At 41.9% G+C, this 27,792-nt stretch overlaps 1 protein-coding gene across 1 annotated transcript in view; it reads right to left on the reverse strand.

Annotated features, from left to right (window-relative positions):
* The window catches only part of TPK1 (thiamin pyrophosphokinase 1), a 539,620-nt gene that overhangs the window by 216,718 nt on the left and 295,110 nt on the right, over positions 1 to 27,792 (reverse strand). The window contains exon 6 of the mRNA XM_019539335.1: positions 1,972 to 2,067. Within this exon, the coding sequence (XP_019394880.1) occupies positions 1,972 to 2,067 (96 nt within the window). The remainder of the gene's footprint in view (positions 1 to 1,971; positions 2,068 to 27,792) is intronic.

A 27,792-nucleotide genomic window follows, 5' to 3' on the forward strand; every position in this document is an offset into this window, starting at 1 on the left:
TCCTGTGCTTGCAACCTGTGCCCCTCTGCCCCCCTCCCCAAGTAGCGCGTCCAGAGGCAGCTTGTCCCAGGCTTAGCCCCAAGCTGTCCCTCCCCGACGCCCCTTCCCTCCCTGGTCCCCCAACCCCAACAGGCTTATCAGCTGGTTGTTTAGTCTATGGCTGAATCTCCAAAGTAGCCAAATCTTTTCTGAATCAATTCGGAAGCTCTGAATTGATTCGAAGCTTTTACTTGGTTTCCCGATTCAATTTGGATTTGGAGATTCGGTCCCCAAATTGGGCCGAATCTCCTCTGAATCAAATCAGCTACCAAAGCTTTGCACAGTCCTGTTAAGTATTACTAAGTATCTCCCTCCTAACTGAAGTCAACAAGTATGAGGTATCTGTAAATCAGACTCTAGACATCAACATAGGCAAAAATGTATGTCAGCACTCTACAACTAGAAATAAATTATAATTCTGACACTGAACAGAGGGGAACTTCAACCCTAAGTGAAGAATTCAAATGTGTGATGCAAGTTTGGATATCACATGGGCATTAAATATAGGTGGAATGAAGTAATAGTCGCTTCCAGGAACTCCTTTATGGCAGAAAATGCAAAGGCTAAAAGGAAAATGTATATTTTCAGTTAACCTGAAGAGATCAAGAGATGGCACGTTAGACACGTTCTGGAACACATACTCTGAGTGAAATATAGTCAGCTTTTAATAAATGTATTCCTTAGGCTGGAAAAAACTTGCCCTTTTCAGTTGTTGTATCCTCAGAAAAGCACCAGGTTAGTATTGAATTAAAAGTTGGTACCCTTAGGTGCCATTACATACAGTAGCACAACAATATAATTGAATAGAAGTAGTGTTAGGTATAGTGCTTTGGCATGCATTCTGAACAATTACTACAATTATACTTAGGTTAGTACTTCACAAAATGTCATCAAGGATTTGCAGTGCAATATCCTTCACCCAGCTGAATAATGCCTTACATTAGTAACTGAAAGACTGAAAGGGAGATCAAGGCATTCAAAGATTTAAGGAGTTAACTACTCGTTGTAGGAATGCATTTGAAAAATGTCTTATTCCCATTGCTATAACTTTGCATTTCAAATTTCTTGCAGCATCCCTGTGAAAACCAATTTTTGAACAGCACATTTACTGTAGCCCCTCTTCACTCAGGAATGTAAGTACAGCAGAATCGGATCCAAAGTCCTGGTTTCTATACTGTGATAGGGAGTCTGTATTTATGGCAAAGCAAGGCAAATGGGACACTGTTGGGAGATTCTTCATCCCAAGTACCTCCTCAGCACCAGTTCCTTTCCAGCTGCTTATGATAACCTCTTCTATCCAATGAATTCTCCTATTTATCTCCCAGAGAAGACAAGCAGGTGAGATCCCCCAAACAAAAAAAAGTGAGAGAAAAGGCAGTGCACTCTCCATCTGGTTTTACAAGAGAAGCAAGATCTAAACTCCTCTCTGTCCCCCTTGGGGTGACCCTTCCTTTTTCTGCCAATAACCCCCTTTTCCCACATCCCTTCTTTTTTAATAGGGACTTGCATAATGAGGTACTGCTCACCATGAGTATAAGTAGCAGAACAGTGTTCATTGCCTTATTTACTCTTCTGTCTAAGAAAGGCAACATCCAGATGGCCTCGGTTTGAAAGCTTATTTACATGCCCAAATAGGATCCTTGACTTGAATACCAGGGCCAGCATCCAGCCACAAATTGCTTTTCAGCACTTCATTAACCCAAAGCAATATAAGCTGTCTTTCAAGGAAGCTGATGTTTGTTTGTCTAGCCACACTGGGTAATCTCACTTAGCAAGAGCATAGATATTTACTAGCTGTGCAGTAAAATATGGCAAAGATTCAGACTAGCTACAGTAAATAACCACTTCATTGCAGTGTACACTTGATGCAGAAACCTCATTGTGCTGGGGAGTTATTACTACAGAACACAGATGAAGATCCACTGGATTTACCTGCAGGTGCTTTTCTTCTATCCTTGTCTGGAGGATCTGAAGGCACTTGGTAAAGTCAGTCAAATCTTGATCCAGGGTCTCTATGAGCTCACACCCCTAGTGGTAAGAATAGAAATGAGAAGGAAAATGTCAGTTCTCTCTCAATTTCATGAAGAATGTCTGGTCTTCATGAATTTACCTACAGTAGACTTGCCCACAAGTCCTGGCATGAAGAGGCTGAGCCATAGTACACTTGATCTGAGTCTACTCGAGGCCAAAAAGCAATTAAGCTTAGCTAGGTATGAAAAGTCTTACCAAACGCAAAAAATTGAAAACACTGCTGCCTACTTCCTCACACTGCCCATGCCAAAGGCCAAAAAATTAAAAAAATTTAATGCAGACACTGTTAGATTGGCACTGGGTGTGCCAATAATCACACATGAGACCAAGCACAATGCTGGTCACATCCTAGACACACACCGCGGGCCAGGCATGTTCTCTCTTCTTCCCTTGATGTGTGCAGAGCAGAGTTGAGTAGGTGGTGTATACTCATGGCAGTGTTCTTCAGCATTGTTGAAAGCAGGGTCAACATGCTCAAAGAGACTATTTGTGGGTGTAGCCAAGTATGATCCTCAACCATCTTGCCATATTGACATCTTTCTGAGGGATGAGAATAGCAAGTACTCAGCACTGTACAGAATCAGCAGTTGCTCTTGTCCTCTAGAGCAGTGCTTCTCGAAGTGGTGCCACAGTTCATACGTTCCAACACTCCAGGTGACGTTACGTTGTGCGAGGTGAGGAAAGAAAGAAACAGCTGGTTGCGCATTTGTGTAGCACTGTTACACGCAGTTGCTGCCCACTGGAAAAAAAATTGCCAGTCTGCCACATCAGATACTTTGAGAAGCACTACTCTAGAGTGCTGCAATCATTACATTTCTGCTACATATTGAAACGTGCATATAAATGTAAGGCCACAAAAACGTCACCTTCCTGAAACTAGTAAAGTTGTGTGAGTTAATTTGCAGTGATTTAATAATCAAACCTCCTTACCCCCTAATAAGTTACAGAAGTGAGGACATGTTAAAATGGGGCAGAAGCAGCAGTTCAGATTTCTTAATTCAGAGCTAAAACAATTTCTAAGCCTTTGCCAAAGAGCTGAGTAAGGAAAACTGAAGTATGTCTACCATATAAAGTTGCCATTCAAAGAGGTGTCAAGGATACAAAACACCCATGCAAGATCATAAATTACAATAAAAATTACACTTGCTAGATTTAGAGGTTCCCTTACCTACTACTTCAAGGTCTCTCTATAGCCTTCCTGGCTCTATCACTGTCTGACTCATTTTGTACTTCTGCCATGTACTATAGTGACTGAAAAGAAAATGAGGTTCTCGTTACTCATTACATACTTGTGTCTAAAATACGATGTATAAAAAGTTGGTAAGACAAAAGAAAACAAAGCTTGATAAAATTTCCCCACCTCTTTGGTTTACAGGTCTAGAAACTAGACTTTACTGGCACATCTTAAAAAAGATTTGCTTACTGTTTACATGTGCAAATAACAAAGCAGTGTCTCTTTTGACAGCTGATAACATTCTAAATGTTTTTTTCCAGGTGGCAACTGAAGTTAAAAAGGGGCGTATTATGCACAAGCAGCTTCCTCCCGACACAGGAACCTCCTAAGGCGCTATTCCTACCACAGTAGGAAGAACCTAGCATTGATGGCAGACTTTTGGCAGACTGTGGGAACACAAGCCACCCAACTTTAACAGAGGTAGAAAGGGCTGCAATGAGTCTGCTGCTGGTGATGTTACACTCAGTGCCACCAATGCAAGTGTAACGCATGGAAGACACCAATACCTGGATGAGATCTAAGTTTTGTACCACTCAAGGAAAATACGGCTCCAGGTGGTTTGATGGAGTATTACTTAAAGGAGAAAGTCCTTGACAGTCTTAGTATTAGGTAACTTTTAAAAAAAATCATATATAACATTTTGTGTTCAGGAGAATCACGGGAAGAGGTTGGACGATCAGGGAGTATCTGGATGATCAGGGACAATCTCGGACACTGGTTTCCAACCTTCTTAAGTAGGAGATCACCTTTGGCATTTAAAAGCAACCCAAGATCTACCATGTGCAACTGCCACCCCTGCCCCGCCATGCCCAGCAGGTAAGGTTGTTATATCTTGTAGTTGTATGCCAGAGTTGATTATGTAGTTTTAGTAATAGGTTAGATAAGAACTTTTTGGGAAGGTTTGGATAAGAATAACCCAGGCTTAGGCAGAGGGCTGAACTAGATGACATTCAGAGGGCTCTTCTAGCCCTACTTTTCTAGGATTCTATGACATGTAAAATATATTTAATACCATGGACTAATGAGGAAACACACATCTTCTGCTGTTCGTTGCCTCTAAAATTATTACCAACTAAACAGAGTAGAACTTTGTAGCAATCCCACATGAATTCCACTAATGTTATGGCACTTAAAGTGGATGGTGAATGAATCCCTTGATAATCTCATAATAAATACATTCAGTTGATAAACTTAATTAGTCCCAGATGTTATTGTTATAAAAAAGTTTTTAAGTTTATTTCTGCAACACGTTATTACTTTGCATAACTACATTACATGGCACTACAGAATGCATCAAAGGCTCCAAACATCACAAAGCTGCTTCCAAATCCTACATTCTTGGGATCTACATTAAACATCTGAGTGCACTGTCATTTAAAAACTGAGGAAGTTCTACATGGCAAAGAATGCCCTGGAATTGATGTTTGGACTTGAATAATTCTGTCCTCTAAATGCAGCCACATTTCTGCACCAAAAAGCTTCCAGTCGGGATTCTCTTCAAAGCTTGTTTCTTCATCTGATGCCTGCAATAGTGGGTGTATGGAAGAATTCATTCCTGTTCACAAAATATAGACACTGGTGTTGTTGGGTCCCTGGAAGAGAAGTCTTCCCGTCAGATTGTTTTCTACCTGATTTGGAATCTTCAACCAAATGGTTTTCACAGGTTGGACCACCTCAGTGATCCAGGCATAACATATGTTTGTCATCATACCTGATTCTTGGATTTTCTGCTCTTAAAAATGATCTCTTTTTAGTCTTCCCCAAAAATGACTAAACTTTGGGGTAACTTTTTTTTACCTGAAGGGGCTTACTTAGTTTTATTCTCTCTCATGCCGCAGGCTGTCTGACCTAACCAAAACAGCTGTGGTCTCAGTCATCAAACCATGGTCTCAAACCATGCATGCTGATTACAGAAAGTACATCATGCTGTTCAACATGATCAGCAAACTGTTTTTATTCTCAGGCTTTTGGACAACAAAGAGAAACTAAACAATTACAATAAGATGGGCACTCTTTAAAGGGTAGTTACATCTCACCAGTGAAGTTCATGAACCAAGAGCTGATAAACTGTGTATGTAAATCTGTTTAATTTTTTGCAATCTTTACATTTGAAAATCACAAGACATAACTCAAGGAGGTATTGCTCCAAACCTACAAAAGATTTTCATGTAGTTAATCATCTTTGTCAAAAAGTTCAACTGAACCCAAAACTGGGGAGGTTTTTGGTTCTTAGTGTCACATTTTGCTGAAAAGCCTAGGCAGCCTTTTTTGAACATGCTAACCTGACAAGTTGGAATAGATCTGCTAAATGGGATTCTTTAGCTGGAGCCCACTTGAGAAGGGGAGTTATATTATTCAGTAAGAGTTGGACAGACTCGTAATTTTCTATCACTAGTAGCAAGGGAGACCAAGTTATGACAGATTGCATGAACAGATATGCAGCCTCCCCATACCTTTAGATTTCCTTAATGAAGAAACCCTACATTTTCACAACAATTCTTACAACAATAAACTGAAGATGACAGATGATGACTAAATCAATGGCAGAGAAGGCTACTGCCAAGCTCAGGAAAAAGGATAAGCAGCAGTTACTAACTCTTAAATTTACAGCAGAGAAGGAAGGTCTTTTATCTTTTGCCAGGACTATTCCTTGGCTCCACAGAGCTGCCAGAAATATGTGGTTTATAGGTACTGATTTATAAATAATAGATTTTAAACCCCCTCAGCACTTTTGAAGTATCCCTTTCTGCAATCACTAGCAGAGTCTAATCTCCTTGTAGCATAGTCAGTTTCTGGCAACTGCAGGCAGACTAGTTTTGCATCCAACCCAGGGAAGGTTAAACTGTTCCACTCTATTATTCCAGTGGGGGTTTATATCAGCTCGATTATTCTATATATTTTTTAGATTGCATATACACACAAATATACTTGTGAATACTCTACGTCTAACTTAAAGGGAAACACAATCATTTAAGAATAGCTACTACATGCTTCTTAGAAGAAGCAAGTTCAAAATGGTAGGAATGCAGAATGCTGCAGTGAAATACAGCAGCTCCTGGGGAAGTGCCAGATTTCCTGTATTTTCGAGTGCCAGCAGTAAATTGAGCCTTGCTAGAATCTTGTGCACATGGTCACTATTGATACAGACACACAATGACATGTTTACTCTGAAATATTTTCAATTTATTCCAGAGGAAAAGTGGGGTGTATACAAGATGCACAGCAACTAGTCTGGTGGAAACGCTGATCTCCAATGTAAATGTTATTTTGGAAGAAGCCAGCTGATCATTTTTTGTACATCTGTGTTGCATATCCACCACCACTGGCAATTTCAGTCTAAATAGCCTGCTCAAGGCAAACCAGATCTCCCAGCACCTACTGGAAAAGTGCTGTAATAGGGTCCACTTTAGGTATCCAGCTTGGGAGAGCCGATAGCATGTCTGCTCTTTTATTACAGAGTAAAATCTAGGCTCAATTACTTTTCAGTGAGCATGCGGCATGCCTGTACCTTATAAAAAAGCCTTGAAAAAAGATTGCTGTTATTAAGGATAGGTTACTGCACTCATGAAACTACAAAAAAAGACAACCCCCCAAAACAAACCAAATACGCTTTTGAGATTACTTGCAAAAAATCCAGTCACAACCTACATATTCCTACTCAAACTCCGCACTGAGTGAGCCTTCAGCAGTAAACCATATTCTCTTGTGGGTCCTATAGTATTTCATATTGAAAAATACAGAGAAAATTTTGTCACCAAAACTATTCCTGCTACTGTGTGGTAAATAGAGATTCACCACTCTCATTCACCACAAAAACAAAACAAAACTAGGGACCTACCAAATTCACCATCTTGTGGATTTGGCAGAAACTGTGAATTTGGTAGGTTCCCCGTGAAAAATGGAGTAAGTGTGGGGCTGTGAAAAAGCAGGAAAATGGCAATGAGCCAGTGGGAGGAAAAAAGGCAGCTACAAACAGAAAAGGGCAGGAAGCCCCAGCATCCTGGAGCACGTGGGGGAGGGAGAGGAAGGGACTGGCTGAGGGCTCCTGGAAGTCCTACCCCTCCCTGGAGGTTGACAAATGACCATCTGCCAATCTCCAGGGAGGGGTGGGAGCCCCCCACTCTGACTGGCTGAGGGGCCCCAAAGTCCTGCCCCTCCCCAGAGACTGAGGTGGCCATCTGTCAATCTCCAGAGAAAGGTAGGACTTCTGGGGCTCCTCAGCCAATCAGAGGCATTGGGGGGAGAGGAAAGGCACTGTGCTCCATCATGAAAATTGCGCTAGGGCCACAAACTATGGAGGCAGCCTCCATGAATTAGGGAGGACTCTAAACAGAACTGCCTTGGAAAGTCTGGCTTTTTCAGAACTATTCTTGTTGCCAATCTCTTTATACCATCATATTTGGTACCAAGTTTAGCAAGAATGTTTTGAGGAAACTCATGTCAGTAGTTGTCAGATTTTCCTTCATCCTTTACATGACCTTGTCAGAATAATAGAACTTCCCATGGAAATTCATGATCATTGACTGATAAGAGGTTTTAGACAAATTTGTTACTACTGACAACCAAATCTAATATGTTATATTGCAGTTTCTGACTTTTCTTGATCAGCATTTCAGCTACAGCTCTTGTCAAACCTCGCTGCATTATTCATGAATAACACAAAAATCTTCAAGACCAAGAACTTTCCATGGCAAGGGGGATTTAATGAAAGCTGTTATAATTGCAGCGCCAAGCACTAACCCTCGTAACATTATATATAACTTGTTAAAGTTAAGCTTTGAGAAGAAAACTAAACAACCAAGCAAACATAACAATAGAAATGTAAAAAGAATTCAGTAGAAGAGAAGAAAACAGGAGATTGTATCTGGTGACCATATCATACAACAGGATGACAGAATGAGGCACCATAGGTTTAGGTATTGGTGTTCTGTCTCATTCCAACAGCAATAAATGGTTCATTATGAAGGAAGGAGTGTAGGTCAGACAAAATGTGATTCTTGAACCCTGAACCCAGTTTACTGAAATATCATCATCAATCTGAAAAACTCAGTCTCTTTCCTCTTTAAAAATATTAGGTAGCATAGTACTCTGCATATCTGAAGAAGAAAGTCAGTGGAGGAGTGCTAATTATCTACCAATCTCTCTAATACAAAGAAAATCATGTTTGTCCTATCTTCAAACCTTCATGCCTGCAAGAACTCCTAGTAACGTAGAACAGGGCTGTCCTTATCAGTGGCCAGGAGGCCACGCAGACCATAGGCTGCACACCATGGTGCTGATTGGCAGAGGTGCCCCAGTGGGGAGGGGAAATAGGAATGAGGGGACAATGGCCATCTTTTCTGCTGCCCTTTGTGCCACCCCACCAGTTGGTGCCTTCCCCCACCCAGGTGGGTTGCAAGGCTGGGGTGCAGCCGCAGGGAAGACCATTGGCTTCCATTATGGAGCCAACATTTTATTTTTATTAAGTTTTTCTTTTCCTGTTGATTTCATGGACAATTCTGAAGTTCATTGTTTCTGTGAAATCTGCAAAACTGCGATTTAAGAAGACCACTAGGCATTACCCCTCCTTGTCCTCCTTTCAATATGAACTCTTGAAGGGAAGAAAGTGTAACTGTGCAGTGGCTTCCTTGGGTGAAAGGTGTCTTAAGTTCTGATCTACCTTTGTGGACCAATACAACAGCCTGCAACCTCCAGTTTTTGAATCACAGCCAATAATTTTGCACTCAGCCAATATAGTTATTTAAAGACATGCTAAAAGAATATGCCCCTTAATCTCAGCATAGGAATCTCAATTATGTTTATCAAATGATAGCCAGTGGCCCCTATTGTGCAGACCCAGCTCATTTCACACTGTCCATGTGCGCAGATGAGTACCCCAATGCAATCCCTTTGGAGCTAGAGACTGATTTTGAAACAGGGAGAGACTGAAACACCTCATGAGGTCTCCACAATAGCTAGAGTGGGGATTGGAACCAAAACAGCACATTTGGCTCAAGCAGCTGTGTAACAGATGAGGGTCATATATTTTCCACAGACCAGCAGCCACCAGAGGCTGATGTAGTATAGAATGGGCTCTAAAAACATGGAACAGAGGTAGGCTGATTAATTTGTTTGAATTACAAATCAGCAGGAAATTACTGAATCAAATATTTTTTTCACTTTTTTTTTTCTTTTGCAGAGGAGACCTGGGTTATTCTTTTAGGCATCTCAAATAGTGCCAAACAGAAAGTATTGAATGATTTTTTTCGGGATCAGGCTAAAGTAATTATATGAATTGCCTTTTGATTTTAGTATTAGAGAATAAAACAAAATACTCTAATTGGTGGAATGATTTTGGATTGTTAAATGGCACAAAATAATTAAGTGGAATGCACTCTCTTTTCAGTTTTTGGACTCAACATTTAAACTGTTGCTTAGCAGCTCTGCAGTTAATAGGGTACAGGCGGCATGGCCCTTCACAGCAGGGTGGCTGATGATTCGATTTGTTAAACTGCACCCTGTAAGTGGCATCGTGACTCAGATTAACCAATGCAATTTATTAATCAGGACTGTGTGTAGGCAACATAGGCCAAATACCTGAAGTCCTCACTGAAGTTAGGCTTTCATTAGTAAAAAGAGGTCACTAGAACCTGTTCATCAATTTTCACTAAGCACATGTAACACCGTTTGATGTATTAACTAAGGATCACTGGGTGGCATGAAACTAACCCAGAAAATATATGTAAACATATGCACACCTCTGCAGATCCAAAGCGACATGAACTCGTCAAATTTGACAAGTGCTGGGGAAAAAGAAAAGCTTCACAGCTGAAATTCTGACTGCCAGCAGCTGCAGTATCTCCTCCCCTTTCTTATTTTGATAGGTTATTTTCAAAGTATTTTTTTTCTTTTTATGGGGCAGTACATGGCAATGAAGGATGGGCTTTTAAAAACCATATACTGAACTTCGGCAAAGCAGCAACAAAAAGAGTTGCCCACTTTATTTAACGTATCCCTTTTGATAGACTTTTTTTTTAAACAGATGGATTTTAAGAGATTTTAGTGACATCATAAATGTACAAAAAGTGAGAGATTGTTTCCTTACAGAATGGTAACAAAGCCTTCCTTTACCAATGAGGAGGAGCTGGGTACAAAAAAGTGCATAAGAGAGCATATTCAGGGCCCCAAAATAGGTTTGCAAGGTATATGCCAAATAGCTATCTGCATCAAAGCAAGTTGCCAGCCAGAGACATCCAGCTGCAAAGTAAATAAATGAAACAACACTTCTCTCTAGCATCTTCTATCAGAAGACTTCCAAGATAACTTTACAAATCCACCTGATTTGTATCCACCTGATAGGGCGGATATTACTCTCATTTTATAAATGGAGAAATAAAGGCAGAAGTTAAGTGAGATGTTGGTGTCATACAGCACCAGACCCAACTCCCTCTACCTTTCTGCATCACTCTAGAACTCGTGCATGTGCTATTTCTGCAATCTGATGCTTATAAGTGAGCATCACAACACAGCAATGACAGCCATCTGCTATTTTTGGATCACCTATGAAATTTCCCTTATGTGCCCTTCTCTGTCAGGAAAACAAAGAGGTTCAGGCAGAGCAGACTTAATTGGTGGTCAGGCTCATGTCTATCTTTAATATTTTATAAACAATTTGTCTGCCAAACTGATCTGACAGCTGACTGAGTCTCTAAATCCTCACCTTGACTTGTTAAGCCCCTTGCTCTGTTATTAAAATTGTAGTGTTTTGCTTGAAATAGTTCATGGTCATTGTAAGGCCTTTACAAAGAATGGAGGGGGCTGAAATAAAGGAAATCATACTTAAGTTATAGAATCAATAAAAACCACAAAGCACTGACCATTAAAGGTGTGATCCAAAGCACACTAGAGTCAAAGAGGATCTTTACAATGATTTCAGTGCACCTTACGTTAGGACCTTAAAGCTTTGGACACATTTGACAGTCTTCTTAACCATCGTTTCATTTACTGCAAATATTTTACTTTTGTTTTATATTACCCTAAGCAGCCTCCTGGAAATCCAATAGGAAAACAAAATGCCATCCAAAAGGACAAAGCATAACCCATTCCCAGAACAAAAGATGGGAGGCTTGCGACGTTCAAGTCAACATATCCGGCCATCCTTCAAACAAGGGGGGGAGGTTGGGTTGGCCTGAATTCCAGAGCTCACAACTCTTTGTGGTAGATAATCTGCCAGCAGATGCTTCTTTTTGAAAATTTAAGACTCCAGCTTGAGTGGCTCTGCTGATCTCAGCTGTGGCGTCACCACAGGGGAAGACAGACACAGTGAGGGACTTCGGTTAATAAGCAAGCTCTTTATTCTGAATGACCTTCAACTTTCCAAGCTGATTTAAAGTGTAGCGGCACCACAGAACGAGTGCCAAGACAGGCAAGGCAAGGAATTGAAGCAAGGTCTGTATCAGGAGAAATTGTTTGCAACTGCCTGGCCTAACATAAATGACAGCCTTAGTCACTATTGCTTCGTGACCTTCTAAGAGTGGCTGGAGATTCAACAGTGCTCCTGGACTATGAAAGTTTGTAGCACATAGCAAGCACAGAGCTTTAATTAGAGAGACTTTTTTTCCCTTAGCTTGTCAATTTCCTTGTAACTCTGGGCTTGATGACCAATCCCTCAATTCTGGAAAGATTTTGGATGGTTTCATAGTTTCATAGTTTCTAGGGTCAGAAGGGACCTGAGCAGATCATCTAGTCCAATCCCCTGCCGTGGCAGGAAAGAATACTGGGGTCTCCTCAGCTCGTTGAAGTCTGCCCTCCTAAAATCTAGGGCCGCTTCCTTACTGCACGCCTTTGCCACCTTACGCTGGATGGTGAATTCCAGCATCCAGCGGGTGAATCTGCAAGTTACTATTTACTAGCCATATTACAGTTGTTTCTCAAAACTCCAACTAAGAAAGGGGCCTTGTTGTACTAGGCATTGTACAAACACGTAGAAAGAAATGGCAAGCTCTCAAGACAGCAGCGATCTAAAATAAATATACAAATCAAATGGCATAGAGGGTTAGTGAGATGTTAATTGGCAGAAGGGAGAAATATAACAGTGCATGAAAATGGGAAGTAATGGGCTGGAAGGAAGTTGCCAGTGCACTTCCTTAAGAGGCAGTCTTGGGATCAAATTTATCTTGTATTTTCGTTAATGCTCTTGCCATAATAAGTAAGAGTGTGCCGATGAAATTTCTTGGGAGGCATCATCAAAGCACTGATGGATCAGCATATCACGCAAGAAAAATAAAATGACCTTGAGGAATGGACTCATAAAAATTGGAAGAAATTCAGTAATACAGAGTTGTGCTCTTATAGATTAAAAATAAAATTACTGCTATAAGCTTTAAGGTCATCAGTTCAAAGCAAGTCTTGTGTATAAAAAAGGCTTGCATGTATTAGCTGATCACAGGACAACTACAAGGCATAACTGTGACACGACTATGAAAAAGGTAAATGTACCCTATGATCATAGGACACATCAGGCAAAGGTGTTACCAGAAGAGGTAAAGAAGAATTAAAGGCACTGTCTGAGGCCCTCAATGTATACAATGCTGGCTTCCCCTGTATAGACAAAATTAAATTAAACTGGAACTGTGCAGAGAAGGGTTACTAGTACAATTAAGTTAAAAAAACAGCCTCTCTTAAGAAGACAGAAGAGCTTGAGTTTTCTTCAAAGAAAACTATGTCTCAGAGGTCAAGAGAACTGCCAGAGGTGAATCTGGGTTAGACCTGAAAAAGGGTATTAACATAGCAAAATAGGTTCTTCAGTCATATAAACTGAGAAGGACAAAGAATGAAAGGGATAGCCTACCATGCAGTGAGGATGAGATAGAGATTAAGGATGATCTAGGTATGGTGGAAACACAAAATGTAAATATTTCTGCAGTTTCAATATGGACCGTGATTCTCAACATATGGGTATAGCTCTGAATATCCCTTAAAGGATGGCTAATGACCAAAACAAAAGGAAAGCAAAAACCAAAATCCCAGCTTTATTGCAGCTCCTCTGACAAAGACCAAACCTTCCCATTCCATATCCCTAAATACTCCCTTAATTGTCTAACAATCCAGTAAATACAGCAATTTATGCTCTGCAATAAGCATAAAAAAGCTCTTTGCAAATGATCCTTTGTTTTACATCCATTACTATAATAACTTCATATTCCTTTAAGAGAATGTCAAACATATGTTATGTCTGGATAAAAAGAAGGGAGAAACCAGGTGTTTAATTTTCCTTAAAGTAGGCTTTGCCCCAAATAATGCTGTGAGAATGAAAGTTTCATTTAACATAGACCTACAAAGACAAATACTATTTGCAGATTTATTTTTGGCATGGGATAAAACTGCAATTTAATAGAAATGAAACCTCCTTCCAAAGATACTCATATCTTTGGAACATATCTATGGAAATATAACCTATATCATAATATTTTCCAATGCACTCTGATGTTTTCCATTACATAAGGAGTTTTATAGCCTTTACTTTTTGTCTGGTGCTTTAGTGTCAGGGCTGGCCATTAGTGGCTGAGCATTAGGAATCAATGCTGTCTACTGCAACGACTCTAAAACAGGGTTTGCAAACCTTTTCCAGATGCAGACAAGAATGACTCACCTCGGGTCAAGACAAAGACAGGTGCTAGGGCCCAGGCGCCAATGCCATTTATCCTTGAAGTGGCATGGGGAAAGCGCCACAGCTATGTTGACCATCCTGGAAATCTGGGATGTCATCTGGGAAATCCAGGACACTGCTCCCACCCTCACGCTCTCACAAGTTGGCAGGGCACGGCTTTGTGCCTAGCAAACAGCAGTGCCTGCCTCCCAGGTGCTCCATGCCACTCCAGCTCCTGACAAAACTGCACCCCATACCACTGAATTTTGGGAACGCCTGTTATAATGCTCAACAGCCAGCCGGGACCCGCCTCTGAAATCTGGGACCGTCCTGGCTAAAATGGGACATATGGTCACCCTAGCTGCAGCTGAAGCCCTCTATCTGCAGGCTGGATCCAATGGTTCTGCGGGCCATAGGTTGCCAACCCCTGCCCTAGAATGATAGAAAAACAGAATATTAGGGTTGGAAGAGACCTCTGGAGGTCATCTAGTCCAACCCCCTACTCAAAGCAGGACCAGCCCCACATATATCATCCTAGCCAAGTTTTTGTCTAGGCATGTCTTAAAATCCTTTAAGGATGGAGATTCCACCATCTCTCTGGGTAATTTGTTCCAATGCTTTACTACTCTCCTAATTTTCTAATATCTAACACCTAAACTTCCCTTGCTACAGCTTGAGACCATTGTTCCTTGTTCTGTCATCTGCCACCACTGAGAACAGTGTAGCTCCATCCTCTTTTGAACCCCACTTCAGGTAGTTGAAGGCTATTAAATCCCCTCAGTCTTCTCTTCTCTAGACTAAATAAGCCTAGTTCCCTCAGTCTGTCCTTAGAAGTCATGCGCCCCAGCCCCCCCACCATTTTTGATGCCCTCTGCTGAACTTGTTCCAATTTGTTTGCATCCTTTCTGTAGGGGAGGGCCCAAAACTGGAGACAGTACTCTAGAGGTGGTCTCACCAGTGTGGAATAGAGGGGAATAATCATTTCCCTCCATCTGCTGGCAATGCTCCTACTAAAACAGCCCAGTATGCTCTTAGCCTCCTTGGTAACAAAGGAAAACTGTTGGCTCATATTCAGCTTCTTGTTCACTGTAACCCCCAGGTCCTTTTCTGCAGAGCTGCTTCTTAGCCAGTCAGTCCCACTCTATACTGGTACATGGGATTGTTCTACCTTAAGTTCAGGACTTTGCCCTTCTCCTTATTGAACCTCATGAGATTTCATTTGGTCCAGTCCTCCAATTTGTTGAGAGATCTCTAAATGCTAACCCTATGCTCCAGTATATCTATTACTCCTTCCAGCCTGATGTTACCTATATACTTGCTGAGGATGCACTCCATCACATCTTCCAGGTCATTGATGATGATTGTCCCTTGTTTGGAATGCTCTATCATCCCTGGAGCACTTAGTGCTGGCTTCTTTTGAACCAGACAGTACGAAGTTCTTACATTCATTACTCTAAAGTGGGCATCTAGTTCTCTGTTAATGAATACCTGAGTTGTAGAAAAGTCCTCCTTTGATTTTGTTTGATCTCCAACTGACTTTCTATTCTTCTGTGATTGGATGGCCTTTTTGAAACCCAAATCTTTTGTCCCCCAGTGTAGGCCATCACATATAAAAACTGCACAGATGCAGTTTAATGCCATAAAAGGATTTTATTGGGCAGGGAGAGATGCCAAGTTCATGATGTTTAAGACTGAAGTCTCTTTCGTTTGGAAAGCAGGACATAGGCAGCAGGTATACCAGCTTCTAGCACTAGTTTATCAGATTGCCTAAATCCTGACATGGCCTATTTCTAGCACTAGGATATACATAGAGAAGGGTAATTCAAAATATAAACCTGTTACTTTCATCCAGAAGATTCCTTAAATATACCACTTTAACTACTGGCAAAAAGAAAGCACAGATGAAAGATAAACTGCTTTCCAATGAATAATCTATGTGCAAAGCTCATGTCTTGTGCTTAAATAGATGCTTATGACCAAAATGTCAGTTCTGTAAATGGCTTTTGAAGTTAAAAGGCACATTACTATTTACCTTAGCCACAGTGATTCATACTGATGACCCTGAACTTTGATGAGGACAAGAATTGTAGAGATTTAATGGATTTTTCAGCTTCAATGGTTTCTTAATCTTTTGGTAGGCTGATTTAAACAGGCTTTGCCCATTCAAAAGAAGGTTAAGTGAACTGTTCAGTATATCAGCCAAATAATACTATGAACCTGACAAAAAACAAAAACCAGCCATTTAAACAATTTCTCTGACAAAAACCACCAAATCACCTGGGAATTCTGTACAGAACAACTGATCCACTGACATTTGGACAGACAGAAGGGAAATCTCAGAAAAAATATGCCACTCCACCTGCAGAAAAGCTGACTTTTGCTGTTGAGCACTGCATTGGCTATCAATTCTGGATGAAATTCAAGGTGTTTGATTTATTTTAGCATTCTCTAACTCACTGAGAGTCTGATTATCTTAAACTCTCTCATTCACACAGCTGTTGGATTTGTAATCAGTGGTGAAATGCAAGCTCAAGTCCAATTAACTGAAGCTGGAAGATGCCAGAGAATCATTTGCAGCTAGGGGTCTAACTCTAGAAAGCATTTCCAGGCTTGGCCTGGGCAGCTACCAGGTCTGTCTTCTGGGTGCATTTTGCTGGCTGCCTTTTTCCACAGGTGGAACATGTAGATTTATGGGCAAGTGATACAGCATGCAATTGGGTAGCATATCTTTCCCCATACCTCTGCTGTGCAGGACTCAGTGAAGACCTGTTCAGCTAGATATCTGAGTAACTGATTTATTGTGTTGGGAGGCATTTACATTCTGTACCTGTATGTTTTAGATAGTGTGAGGTGCCTCAAGGTTTGAGCAAATGCCAAATATATCAAAATAAATCAAATAACATAGAGTTGGGTAACAGCAGCGGCTCGGCAAGCAGCACAGTGCATTGCTATACAGCATGGTGAGACCCCTCCCTGCTTGTTCCCTCAAGATCTCCCATTAGTGGGGGTATCCTGATCCCCTAGATGCCCATATTGTTCTCCAGAGCTTGTCAATGACAGGTTTAGCACTCCTGCAGATTGCCTGTTCCCTTGTGCATAGCTATTAAATAAACACACATATATACATATCCTCTATGTAGGGACACTGTCCCATTTGTAACTGTATGGTTTTCTATGTCTAACAGGCCCTGTTCAGATGTCCTTATGTTAACTGAGTGATCTTTCTGTTAAATACACCTGTTACATAATGTATGTTGGGGTAGGCAAAATACAGCCCGTGGGCTGGAACCGGCCTGCCAGCTGGTTGGATCCAGCCCATGGGGGACGCCCACCAATTGACTGAATCTGGCCTGTGACTGCCTCCACAGCGCTCTACCTGGGGCTTCCCTTTGTGGCAGGAAGCCACCTTTGTTTCACTCCAAAATCTCTGCTCTGTGACAATTTGATTAGGATGGGCCCAGCAGAGGAGATGTACCTTTACCCTATCTCTTCAGGTAACCTGAGCTGACTACATTCCTGAGGGAGAGGGGAAACCTGCTCCCTCTGCCTACATGACTGGTATCAGCTACCTGGGTGAGGGGCTTTTACCTGGTGGGCTAGAGTCTGCCCGGCAACTAGTGATGTATTCCAAATTGGTTGGCCGACAGCCAACAGGTGCTGGCCTCCATTGGACCAGGTGAATGAGGTCACAGGAGCTATATAAGTTAAGACTGCCCAGGAGGAGAGGGCAGCCACCATGCGGGGGACTCAGACTTAGAGAGGAGGTTTACCATCCGAAACTGGATCTCTTCCCCATAACTCATGAGCTAGGAACGGCCTGCCTCCAGAGGGAATCTCCAACAGCCTCTGGATGATGCTTGTGAGTAAGCTACTCGAGATCTGATTAGATATATAGCTGGCAGTAACTCAGCTGAGTGATCAAAAGGCTACCTCAGCCAGACTGTTTTGCTCTATGGGATTTCTATGATATTGTTCTATCTTGTACCCTATTTTCACTCTACCCCCTGTAATCAATAAAGTTCTCCTTTGTGACTGGTGTAGGAGACTTATTGAGGGGTGGGTCTAAATTATGCCTAAGAGGCCCCTTAGGTCTGCAGACTAAGAGGGACTTTCCTTTTTGGCCCCCAACTTGGGGAAGTGCCCCAAGTGCTTGTACTGGGTCGAGTACCCATTGGACTATTAGGCCTGTGTTTCCCAGAGGACACAGGGCCGAGAGAGTCCCTTCTCGGGGTGGTGGCAGCTTACGTTACTCCCAGGCTAGTGAAGGAAGGGAGTCAGCCAGATGTGAGGCACCCCTAGGGAGGCACTGGGAGCCTGGAAGGTGGTTGGACGCAGTGAGGTGGGTGGCTCAACGCAGGAGAGCCCCTTACTGGCCCGCAACACCCTTCACTTGGGGAAGCCAGCACCACACTTCTGTCGGCCCCAGCCTCGGCACCAGCCTCAGCCAGCATGCGCAGCTTCCCAGTGGGTGCTGCTTGCCTCCCCCCCACCTCCAGTGGCTCACTCCTCTTCCTGCTCCTGCTGCACCACTCTGGGAGAGGGGGAAGCTTCAGCCAGGCAGCTCCTGCCCCAGCATGCAGGGCTCCAGTGGTTGGAAGGTGGCCAGGAGCTGAAGCTGGAGCCCTGCACACTAAGGCAGGAGCCGCCTGGCTGCAGCTTCCCCCTGACTTGGAGCAATGCAGCAAGGGCAGGAGGAGGAGAGCTGATGGAGGCAGGGAGAACCAGCAGCTGCAGCTGCAACTGCAACTGCACTAGGAGTAGCCCTGCTGGAAATTGTGTGCACTGACCTGTGCTGGGGCCAGGGCCAGCAGGCAGGAGCACAACACTGGATGCCCTGGGCAGGGCTCGGGTCCATGGAGAGCACCACATGGGTAGCTGCAAACCATACCACCCAGGCAAGCTCTGCTGCATGCATCCCTAGCTGGCTGTCAGGACCTAGTGCCCAGGCAGCACCCCCAACACACCCTGTGCCACATACACCCCACAGCCCTCTGATGCCTAGAAAGTTATATTTAGAGGTTTACTTTTAGGAACTGGCTTGTAAGTAAAGTAGATATTGCATTAAAACAATGGTCCAGGGTAATGGCAAAGATTAACTGGTTTCAAAAAGCCTGTCTGTAACAAAATTTCCTTCAAGGCCCACTGTGTTTGGAACCAGCAGATACTGTATATAAGGCCAACAGACAGGCAGGCATACACATTCTGTGAAATTAAAAAAATCCAAACAGCGTGCAAAGATACAGGGCTCTACTGCAGTGGCCAGGTCACAGTGCCCAACTGCAGAGCCCTTGGGATTTCTGATTTTGATGGACAGACTGAATTTAGACACCAGTAAATGACGAAATTAAGATGCATGCATATGATGGGTTTGGGAAACAACAGAATATGCTGACAGAATAGAACATGGACAGTATGATGACCACAGGGAAACCAGTCAGCAATGCCTTGGATGAAGAGTCATCAGAGGAGGAAAAGAATACAAATGGAGGGATTTCAGAGCAGTAAAGGTCCCGGAGGTGGGGAACCTGAAGCCACCATGGAAAAAGGGCACACCACCAGCCCATCTCACCCATCCCACTGCGAGAGGGTGGACCTTGGCCCTCAAATGTCAGGCTGCTGACATCTGACATTCAAGAAGGAACTACAGAGTGAAGCTTGCATACTGGCTAGACCTACCTTCCCTCTGTGGCAGCCTCAGGACTGACAGAATTGGGGCGGGGGAGACGGTTATTGTGTCTGGCTTGCCTGTCTGTTATCACTGTATATCAATAAAATTTGCCTATTATCCAATGGAGATGCATGGTTTGTCTGAGGGTTTGGGTCTGGAAGGAACAAGGTATCTGGGCCATAAATTCACTACCAACACCCTCCACACACCCACCCCCACCCCCTCCCCCACACAATATACAAGAGTAAGATGATTTTGAGCTATTATGCAATTGCCTCTATATACGATACTCAAAAAACCAAATCAGGACAAAATTCATTTTTTTTTATATAAAATATTTTACATTAGATGTTTGATTTTAGTATACAATTCATTTTTTTTTATCTATAATTTGTTAAAATAATATCTTCTGAATGATTTTGTGCGTGTGGGCCTTGACAGCTCACCAAACCTTGTTAAGTGGCCCACCAGCCAAAATAACTGTCCACCCCTGCTGTCTGTGTATCTTAAGATATCACAGGCCAGATTCTGATCATACACTGATATAAATCCTGAGTAACTCCACACATGCATCAGGGTATCTGAGGTCAGAACCTTGTACTATGTCCTACTTGAGAAAGGGCAATGGATCAACCAGCAAAATGATATAATTCAAGAAGCAAACTAAAATCCTTTGGATAAATACTTGTCATCAGGATTATATCCTACTGTTTTCAAGATCAGAATTTTGCAAAAAAAAAAAAAAAAAAAAAGGGAGCTGTAATTTGCTGTAAGATACAAATGCATGAGTCACTGGGAGCTGTGCACACATATTGAAAGAAAAACATTGTCCATAGACAAACTGTTCTGAAAATATAAGCCTTTGCCTTGGGAAGTGAGATGCATTGTTTCCTAGCTTAGCACTGATATGCAAGCATCACATCAGAGATCTCCTACTGTGCCTCTTAGCTTTCAGCAGTTGCTTGCGTCTATGTAAGGTTAAGTTTATGGGTTAGGTATGAACCTGACCTAACATGTAGCGCTACTGACACCTAAGACAACATGGTGCTGAAGTGGAAATTCATGTTAGGGCAGGAATGCCACACAGTTTAGATGGATGCCAGTATCCCTGTGTGTGAGCACATTACAGTGCTTGAACACCATGAAAAGAATCTAACCAAGTCAGGCAGTGAAATGTCTACTACAGGGTTTTGGAGCACAGGATTACATTTGGAGGATTGCTCTCTGTTGCATATATCTTTCCAGTCATCCCTTAATTGGATTTGAAACTTTTGCCATTAAAAAAAAATGTTAACTTCTAAAACCCATGAACATAGTGGCATAAGAAATACCAAACTGGGTCAGACCAATGGTCCATATAGCCCAGTATCCTGTTTCCAGCAGTAACAGGATTAGATGCTTTAGACGGACAGCATATGAACAGGGTCCATCTTAAGTGATCTATTCCTGGCAGCCACCATCACTGTTAAGATGCATCCCTGGCTGTTCTGTTTAATAGCCATGAATCTGTCTAGTCCCTTTTGGATCCTGCTCCTTTCTGTGTTTTCATGAGAAATCCAAAAAACCCCTACAAGTTCAGAAATGCAAATGTGCTAGGAGACTACAGGAAAGCAACACATTTGCAGAAGTAAAATGGCAGTTCTTTTTTAGCTTCTACAATTTCCTTACCTAATTTAAAATAATTTCTTACTGAATTCTGTCTGTTTCTAAAAAACTTTAAATCCAAGCCAAGGAGACCAGCAAATCAACACAGAAATTGCACATACAGATGCATGTTGCAAACTCCTCCGTAACCTTTGTATCCTTGGGATTTTCTGTACTTGTCTGTTAGCACATCTACACAGCAGTGATGACTGAGTGCAACACAGTGTGTAGACCATAAGTGTTTGACAAGTGGCCCAGACAACCGCTGTGTGGCCTGTGAGATCCAGACACTTGGTAAAGGGAAGCTCTGGAGCCTCCAGTCACATAGAACAGAGCAGACCCAGTGCACTGCTGCAAAATGAGGTTTCAGGTACCACCACCAAGAGATTAGTCCTTCCCTGTCCCTGCACTGTGGAATTCAGGGCTTTTGCTCTTTCCTCACTACATAAAATTGCAGCAGTTGCAGGGCCAGGGAGATGTTAACTTGGCTCTTGGCCATGACACCTCCTTCGAGGCAGCATCCTGCTCCTGTCTGCTCCATGAGGCCAGAAGCTAGGGCCTGGCCTCTCTGCCTTCATTTTGATGAATGAAGCGCTAGAGAGCATCATTTGACAGGTACACCTTTGGGGGTTTGGGATCAGAGTGGCACTTGAGGAAGGGGCAGGGTATAGCTTGTAGCACACCTGCCAGAAACTTTGGCCACCACTAGTGTAGACACACTTTTGCTCAGGTCCTGCTAGCAGCGTAGGCATTGCAGTATTGACTGGGTACAGGCTTACTCAGCTGGCAATTTCTCTACTTCTTGGGTGGGTCCTACAGTACAAGGCAGACTCTCAGTTTAAAAACTAGCTAGGGGATATCTCCACTGCACTGCAGTCACAATGACTGCAGTGTACACATACCTTATGTGAAAACAAATCAACACCAGTTCTTACTGCTATAGCCCAACCCTCCTCCCTTCAGTGCAATAGGATTTTAAAGCAGTGACATAAACTTGAGAGAGTGCCTCTTTAACTACTCTGTTAAATTCCTGTCAGGCATTTCACAAGCTGTTACAGAGACCAACAGTTAACATGCTTTCCCCCTAAATTTTCCAGAGCGGAGTGCGGTGTGTGAGGACAATTAATACATGAATCAGATCATAGAACTTGAAGATTAAATTGACCTATTTGGCCATCTTGTCCATCCTTCTGCCAGCAGAGGATTGTTTTGCACAGTATATTCAAGTCCTGTATCCAGCTCAGTTTAAAAATGTCTTAAGGGATGGAGGTTTCACCACTTCCTTTGTATGACTATTTCACACCGTAATAGATCCCAACAGATGCTTTTCCTGATATGTACTCTATATGTCCCTTTATTTAATCATGTCCCTTTACTTGTGGGCACTATAAAATAAACAACCTTCCTAGTCTGTTTTATTCCCAATGACATTAATGAGAATTATGTGGCTAAAATACAGCATAATACTTTAAAAGTGGGAGCTCTGGGAGATCTTCACTTAGCAAATATTAACAATGATACATGCTGTTCCCTGCTTTATCTTTATGTCAAAATTTGAAATCTCTAGCATAGGGAGGTAGACACACACAAAAAAGGCAACACTCAAGGTATGTGAAATACAAAAGTTTCTCTGCTGATGGAAGCCAGTGAAACTTTTATTTATTCATTTAGATTAGTGGGGTGAAGTTCTGTGACTGACTTCTGCCAGAAAATTGATTGGCACAGTGGTTAGCTTGCTTGAGAGGTTCTGTGCTTGTGACAGCAGGTAGTACTCTGCAAATGCCTATGTTAACCAGATGCCAATGGATTCTAGTCCATTTATATCCTTAAAAGGTTTCTAGGAATCTGGAAACAATTCTAGAGCTTTACTGTTATCTGCAAATAAGTCATGACTAAGTTGGTCCTCTCCTCACTCGTCTATTTATTGTGCATGTAGAGGAGAGATGGTTCTGTGATCAACATGCTGGCCTGTTGATCACAGAAGCAATGGGTTCAGTTACCAACTCCAACAAACAACTTGTGTGTGACCTTGGACAAGTCATTCGGACGCCAGCCTACAAAAGGTATGCAGATACCTAATTCCTGTTCCTTTCAACAGGTGTAAGGCATTTCAGTACCTTTGTGAATACAAGCCTTGGTCTCTTGGCACTTGACTGCAATGTGTCCACAGTGCTGCCTCATGAGCATGGTGTACCTACCAGCTGCCTTTCGAAAGTCCAGACTTGAGGTAGCAAAACTTCTTCAGGTGCCCCTTGCAGCTACTCTCCAGAACATCAGAGGTAGAGACCTTGAGAGCAGCTGCTGTGGGAGCACCCCCCATATGAGAGGGAACAGCACGCATGAAAGCAAGTGCCTCTGGTACTGCATGGACATGACATAACCATACCCTTGGTGTTCCAGTTCCACACCTGTAAAATCTGATAATAGCTGAAGGATGAGTCTATTAGCACTGCAGTAAAGTGTGGCAATAGCAGCCGGAAGGATATAGGCAGATAAAGGATTTTGGTTGATTTCCCCATCTCCTCTGTTTGTTCAGTTTGTGGCAGATTTGTTACTTGAGGCCAATCTGGCTTCCGTATCTGTGGCTGAAGAGGACTCTGTGGTTAGTTATGTATGCAACAGTTCTATTATTTGGAGGGCAAAGGAGTCTGCAAATGGCTTTCTGTGTGATCAGCTTACAGTGGACAGAGTGACCAATATGTCAGCTTTGCTGTAAGCAGATTCTTCGGTGCCGCTACGTTTTCTTTGAAGGGAAGTGTAGAGGTCTCAGAGCTTCCCAGTAGCCTAAATAGCATCTCTGCAGCTGGTGAGTTAGGAGAGAAATCCTTTCCTCTATTCCAGATGAAGCCCATCAGTAATATTTCTTTTCTCCTATCTGACCTAAGATACTCAGCTACAAGTCATTACAGAGGTCAATATAGGCTTAAATATTTTCTCTACTGAAATCAGTGATAATGATAAAACTTTCGTTGAATGGAGCCAGGAATTAATTCCCAGTACTGCCAAAAGTGAGTTTTGGACAGAGCCCAGCTCTAACCAAAAAGGACAGAGCATATGATATGAGCCTGAAGTTCCAAAACAGCTTTGTTTTGGTACATGCAGAATACTACACATACTTCATTTCATGTGCAAAATTTGCTTCTAAATAGGACTGCAAAACATGTAACTGCACCTGCAGCTGCCTAGGAAGTTAGGATCAATTCTACAAGAAAAAATTAGATGCCGTATGAGAAAAAAAATATGGCCATGCATAATCATTTGTGCTGTTTAAGTTATTACTACAGTACTTTGAATATGACACGCTTTTAAAAATGAAATAGTTTTTCCAACTACAGCCGGCTGTTTACATTTGAGTTAAAAAAACATCACCACAACAAAATCCAACCCTCTTCCTAAATCTTCTAATATGCAGAGAGACTGTACCCTTGTCTGCCTTTACTTAGGTTTTGATTTTTCTTAAATTGAAAATGTGGTTGTCTCTCAAATTCAAGGGTGTTTTATACCCAAATTTATACTAATACCAAACTATTAAAAATAAAATATTTTTATTGAAGAAATTAGAAAGCATACAGATATGTCAGTTATTATCTGTTTAGTATCCCCTCTGTGACCCTGATTAAAGCCATTTCACTTCCTTTGGACAATTCAGGGTAAACACACTCCCCTAAAGGTTTGAGATAGAATTAAGGATTCCAACAAGTGAAAAAGAAACACCATAATAGAGGAAGAATGGGATGTGCTTATTTTTCATTTCAAATACTTCACTGGGGGCTCATTGTGGAAAGGGTTTTATAGCAGACTTAAAGCTAGCAAATTATATTATCACTAAGTGAAAGATATTACTATTTAATATTTTTCTTTCACATAAACATTAAGCTTTGTTCCCTTACACTCTTGAATATTTAACATGAAACATGAAATAGTTTTTCCAGATACTTCAATCTTTCCTAACTTTTTTGCATGTAATGAAAATGGAATACAAAACTAGTCTTCAATCTGACTGTATTTTGAATGTGTCAGCTACCAAAATTGCTATCTGGATGCAATCTAATGGGATGTAAAATAATACACAGCATTTTAATGGATTTCTTTTAGAAAAATAGTCTGATCACTTCATTCAAATGAATGTAAAGCAAGTAAAAGATCTGGTGACATTACTAGACTGTAAAGAACAAATGAAAATTTAGCTAGGATTGGATACATCCCACAAGATACAAGGTAAAAGTATGAGTTCTGGGTGTGTTTTTTGAAGCTGCCATATTTAACATCTTTTCTAATTATACTGCCAACTTTCTTCTCCATTCAGAACATGATCAGGAAAATTTTTGCTAATACCAGACCCCAAACAGGACATTTTCATTAACTGCTTATTTGTTCTCATACCATTTGGCTACAGGCTTTGATAATGAACAGAATTCATTTAAAAAAACAGCTAAGATTATTACACACAAAAAGAAATACAGTTCCCCATGCAAGAGGAATTAATAGGACACTGTAAATAACATCTGCAGACTTACTGTATATCACTTTGGTGACAGAAGGTACCGCCATGGAGCCTGATCAACGTTACCAACGATGCAAAGCCAATTATTTTGATATGTTTGTATGACAAATTGCTGTTATTAGTCAACATTAGGATGTTTGAGGAAGTTGCACAGGGCAGACATTAACCCCAATCAGAATTTCTTGTTTGCTTTCTCAAAAGTGTCTCTGTAAAAATTAAATGCGCTGCTGGGTAGGGGGGGGGAAGTGGTGGGAGAAGGTGGTGGAATGAAGAGATGATTTATTTTCTTTCAGTCATTTCACATCATACTTACTTTTCAAACCAAGCTTTTCCTTAATTTCTAGGCCTACACCATCTTAGAATCTGAAACACAGGCTGTGTTGTTTCTTTTGGGTCTCTTCCATTGGCACTTGTGAGGAAGGCTTCCTGCGCTTTGCACTTAGCTGACAATTATGCTGGTATGTAACATGGAATAACGTGCAATCATTTTGCCCTACCACAGCCATCATGGGCATTTTTACATGTGGTCTTGGATGCGGATCTGGGTGCTTTAATTAGTGAGCTGTGCTAATTAGAAGTGTCCGGATGTCACGTGCATCAGTGTCACCACACATCCCCGTGCTGAAAAAATGGCAGTGGGGTGTTTGAACTAAAGCTCATTGGACATGTTTTATTTCAAAGTGCGCCGCTGCCAGTTTGTCTGTGCAGAGATATGCAGAGGCACTGATGCACATGACATGCAAGGCTGCTGGAGCACATCAGTTTCCATGCTCCAGCAGACTTGATTAATCGAGTCTGCTCCGATGCACTAAATTTCCAGCACAACCCTGCATGTGTGTATGAGCCCAATGATGCCAGCAGGCTAAAAGTAAACTCCTGTCTTTAATGTTCTGTCAGTAGAACAAGCAGCTACCTCCAAGTCTCTTGAGCTACTGTTGAGAGGAAAACTAGCTACAGACTGCAAACAGACAGCTGCAAAGGCCCTTGGTATTTCTGGTTCCCTGCTGCCACTACAGTTATACTGCCACCACCACAACTCTCTACCGCAGTAAGAGGGAGCAGGAAGTCTCACTTTTTGAAAAGCCCATCTTAGATTTCAGGGTGCGCGTCTACATGAGCTGCTTACTGCGCATTAGCATAATAACACTACGCAGTAGTGTGGCAGTAAAAAATCATGCTAAAGGCCTACTGTGCAGTAAGCATCACAAAAAAACTGTGCGCCAGCGCTACTGCACGGTAATGCTAGTTACTGCATGTTCAGTTAGAACTTCATTAAGCACGTTCTAAAGTAAATGAGCAGTTATTAGGGCATATTAATGAGCATGTAGACACTCCCAGTATGGAGCAAACACTCTGAAGGGCATTAATAAGATTTCATATTCCTTGGAGGTGGAATGATTAGGTAGGGGTATGTGATAGAGAGGAGCTTGAGAGGCAGGTAGTAGATAACTAAAAAAGTGTTCATTAGAAAAAAACAAAAACAAAAACATAGAATCTCTTTCCTATGGCACTTCTCTTTACTCCCTGAGACTACAGAGACTGCTGTCTTCAAGCTATTGTGGCCCAGATACTAGCAACATATGATTTCTAAGCCAGTGTTGAAGATACTGCACATCCAACAGGTTGAACAGACACTTGGCTGGGATGATCCTGACTTTAGCAGATGGCTGGATTAGATGACTTTGTGAAGTCCCTCCCAGCCCTACTTCCCTATGACCCTAACTTCATTCTGTTTTCCCTTGTGCTCACAACAGGAAGAATTGTGAATTACTGCCCTTCTTGTTTCACTTCAGTACAATAAGGTTTCTGCAGATCACTACAACCCTTCTCCTGCAAACTGCCAACCTCTTGTAACAAGAATATATAGTATGTTCTGTCACCTCTCATTTGACTTTTTCTTTAAGCACAAGATACTTGAGAGCCATTATTTAATGTATTCCCCTATCACCCTGATCAACTCATATGGCCAAAGGAGAAATGTACACTACTCAGTTCCCACCTACACCAAACCCAATTTTGGTTTTCTTATTACAGACACTAAAATT

This window comes from Crocodylus porosus, unplaced genomic scaffold (assembly GCF_001723895.1).
Source record: "Crocodylus porosus isolate Cpor-Errol unplaced genomic scaffold, CroPor_comp1, whole genome shotgun sequence".
Classification (NCBI taxonomy): Eukaryota; Metazoa; Chordata; order Crocodylia; family Crocodylidae; genus Crocodylus; species Crocodylus porosus.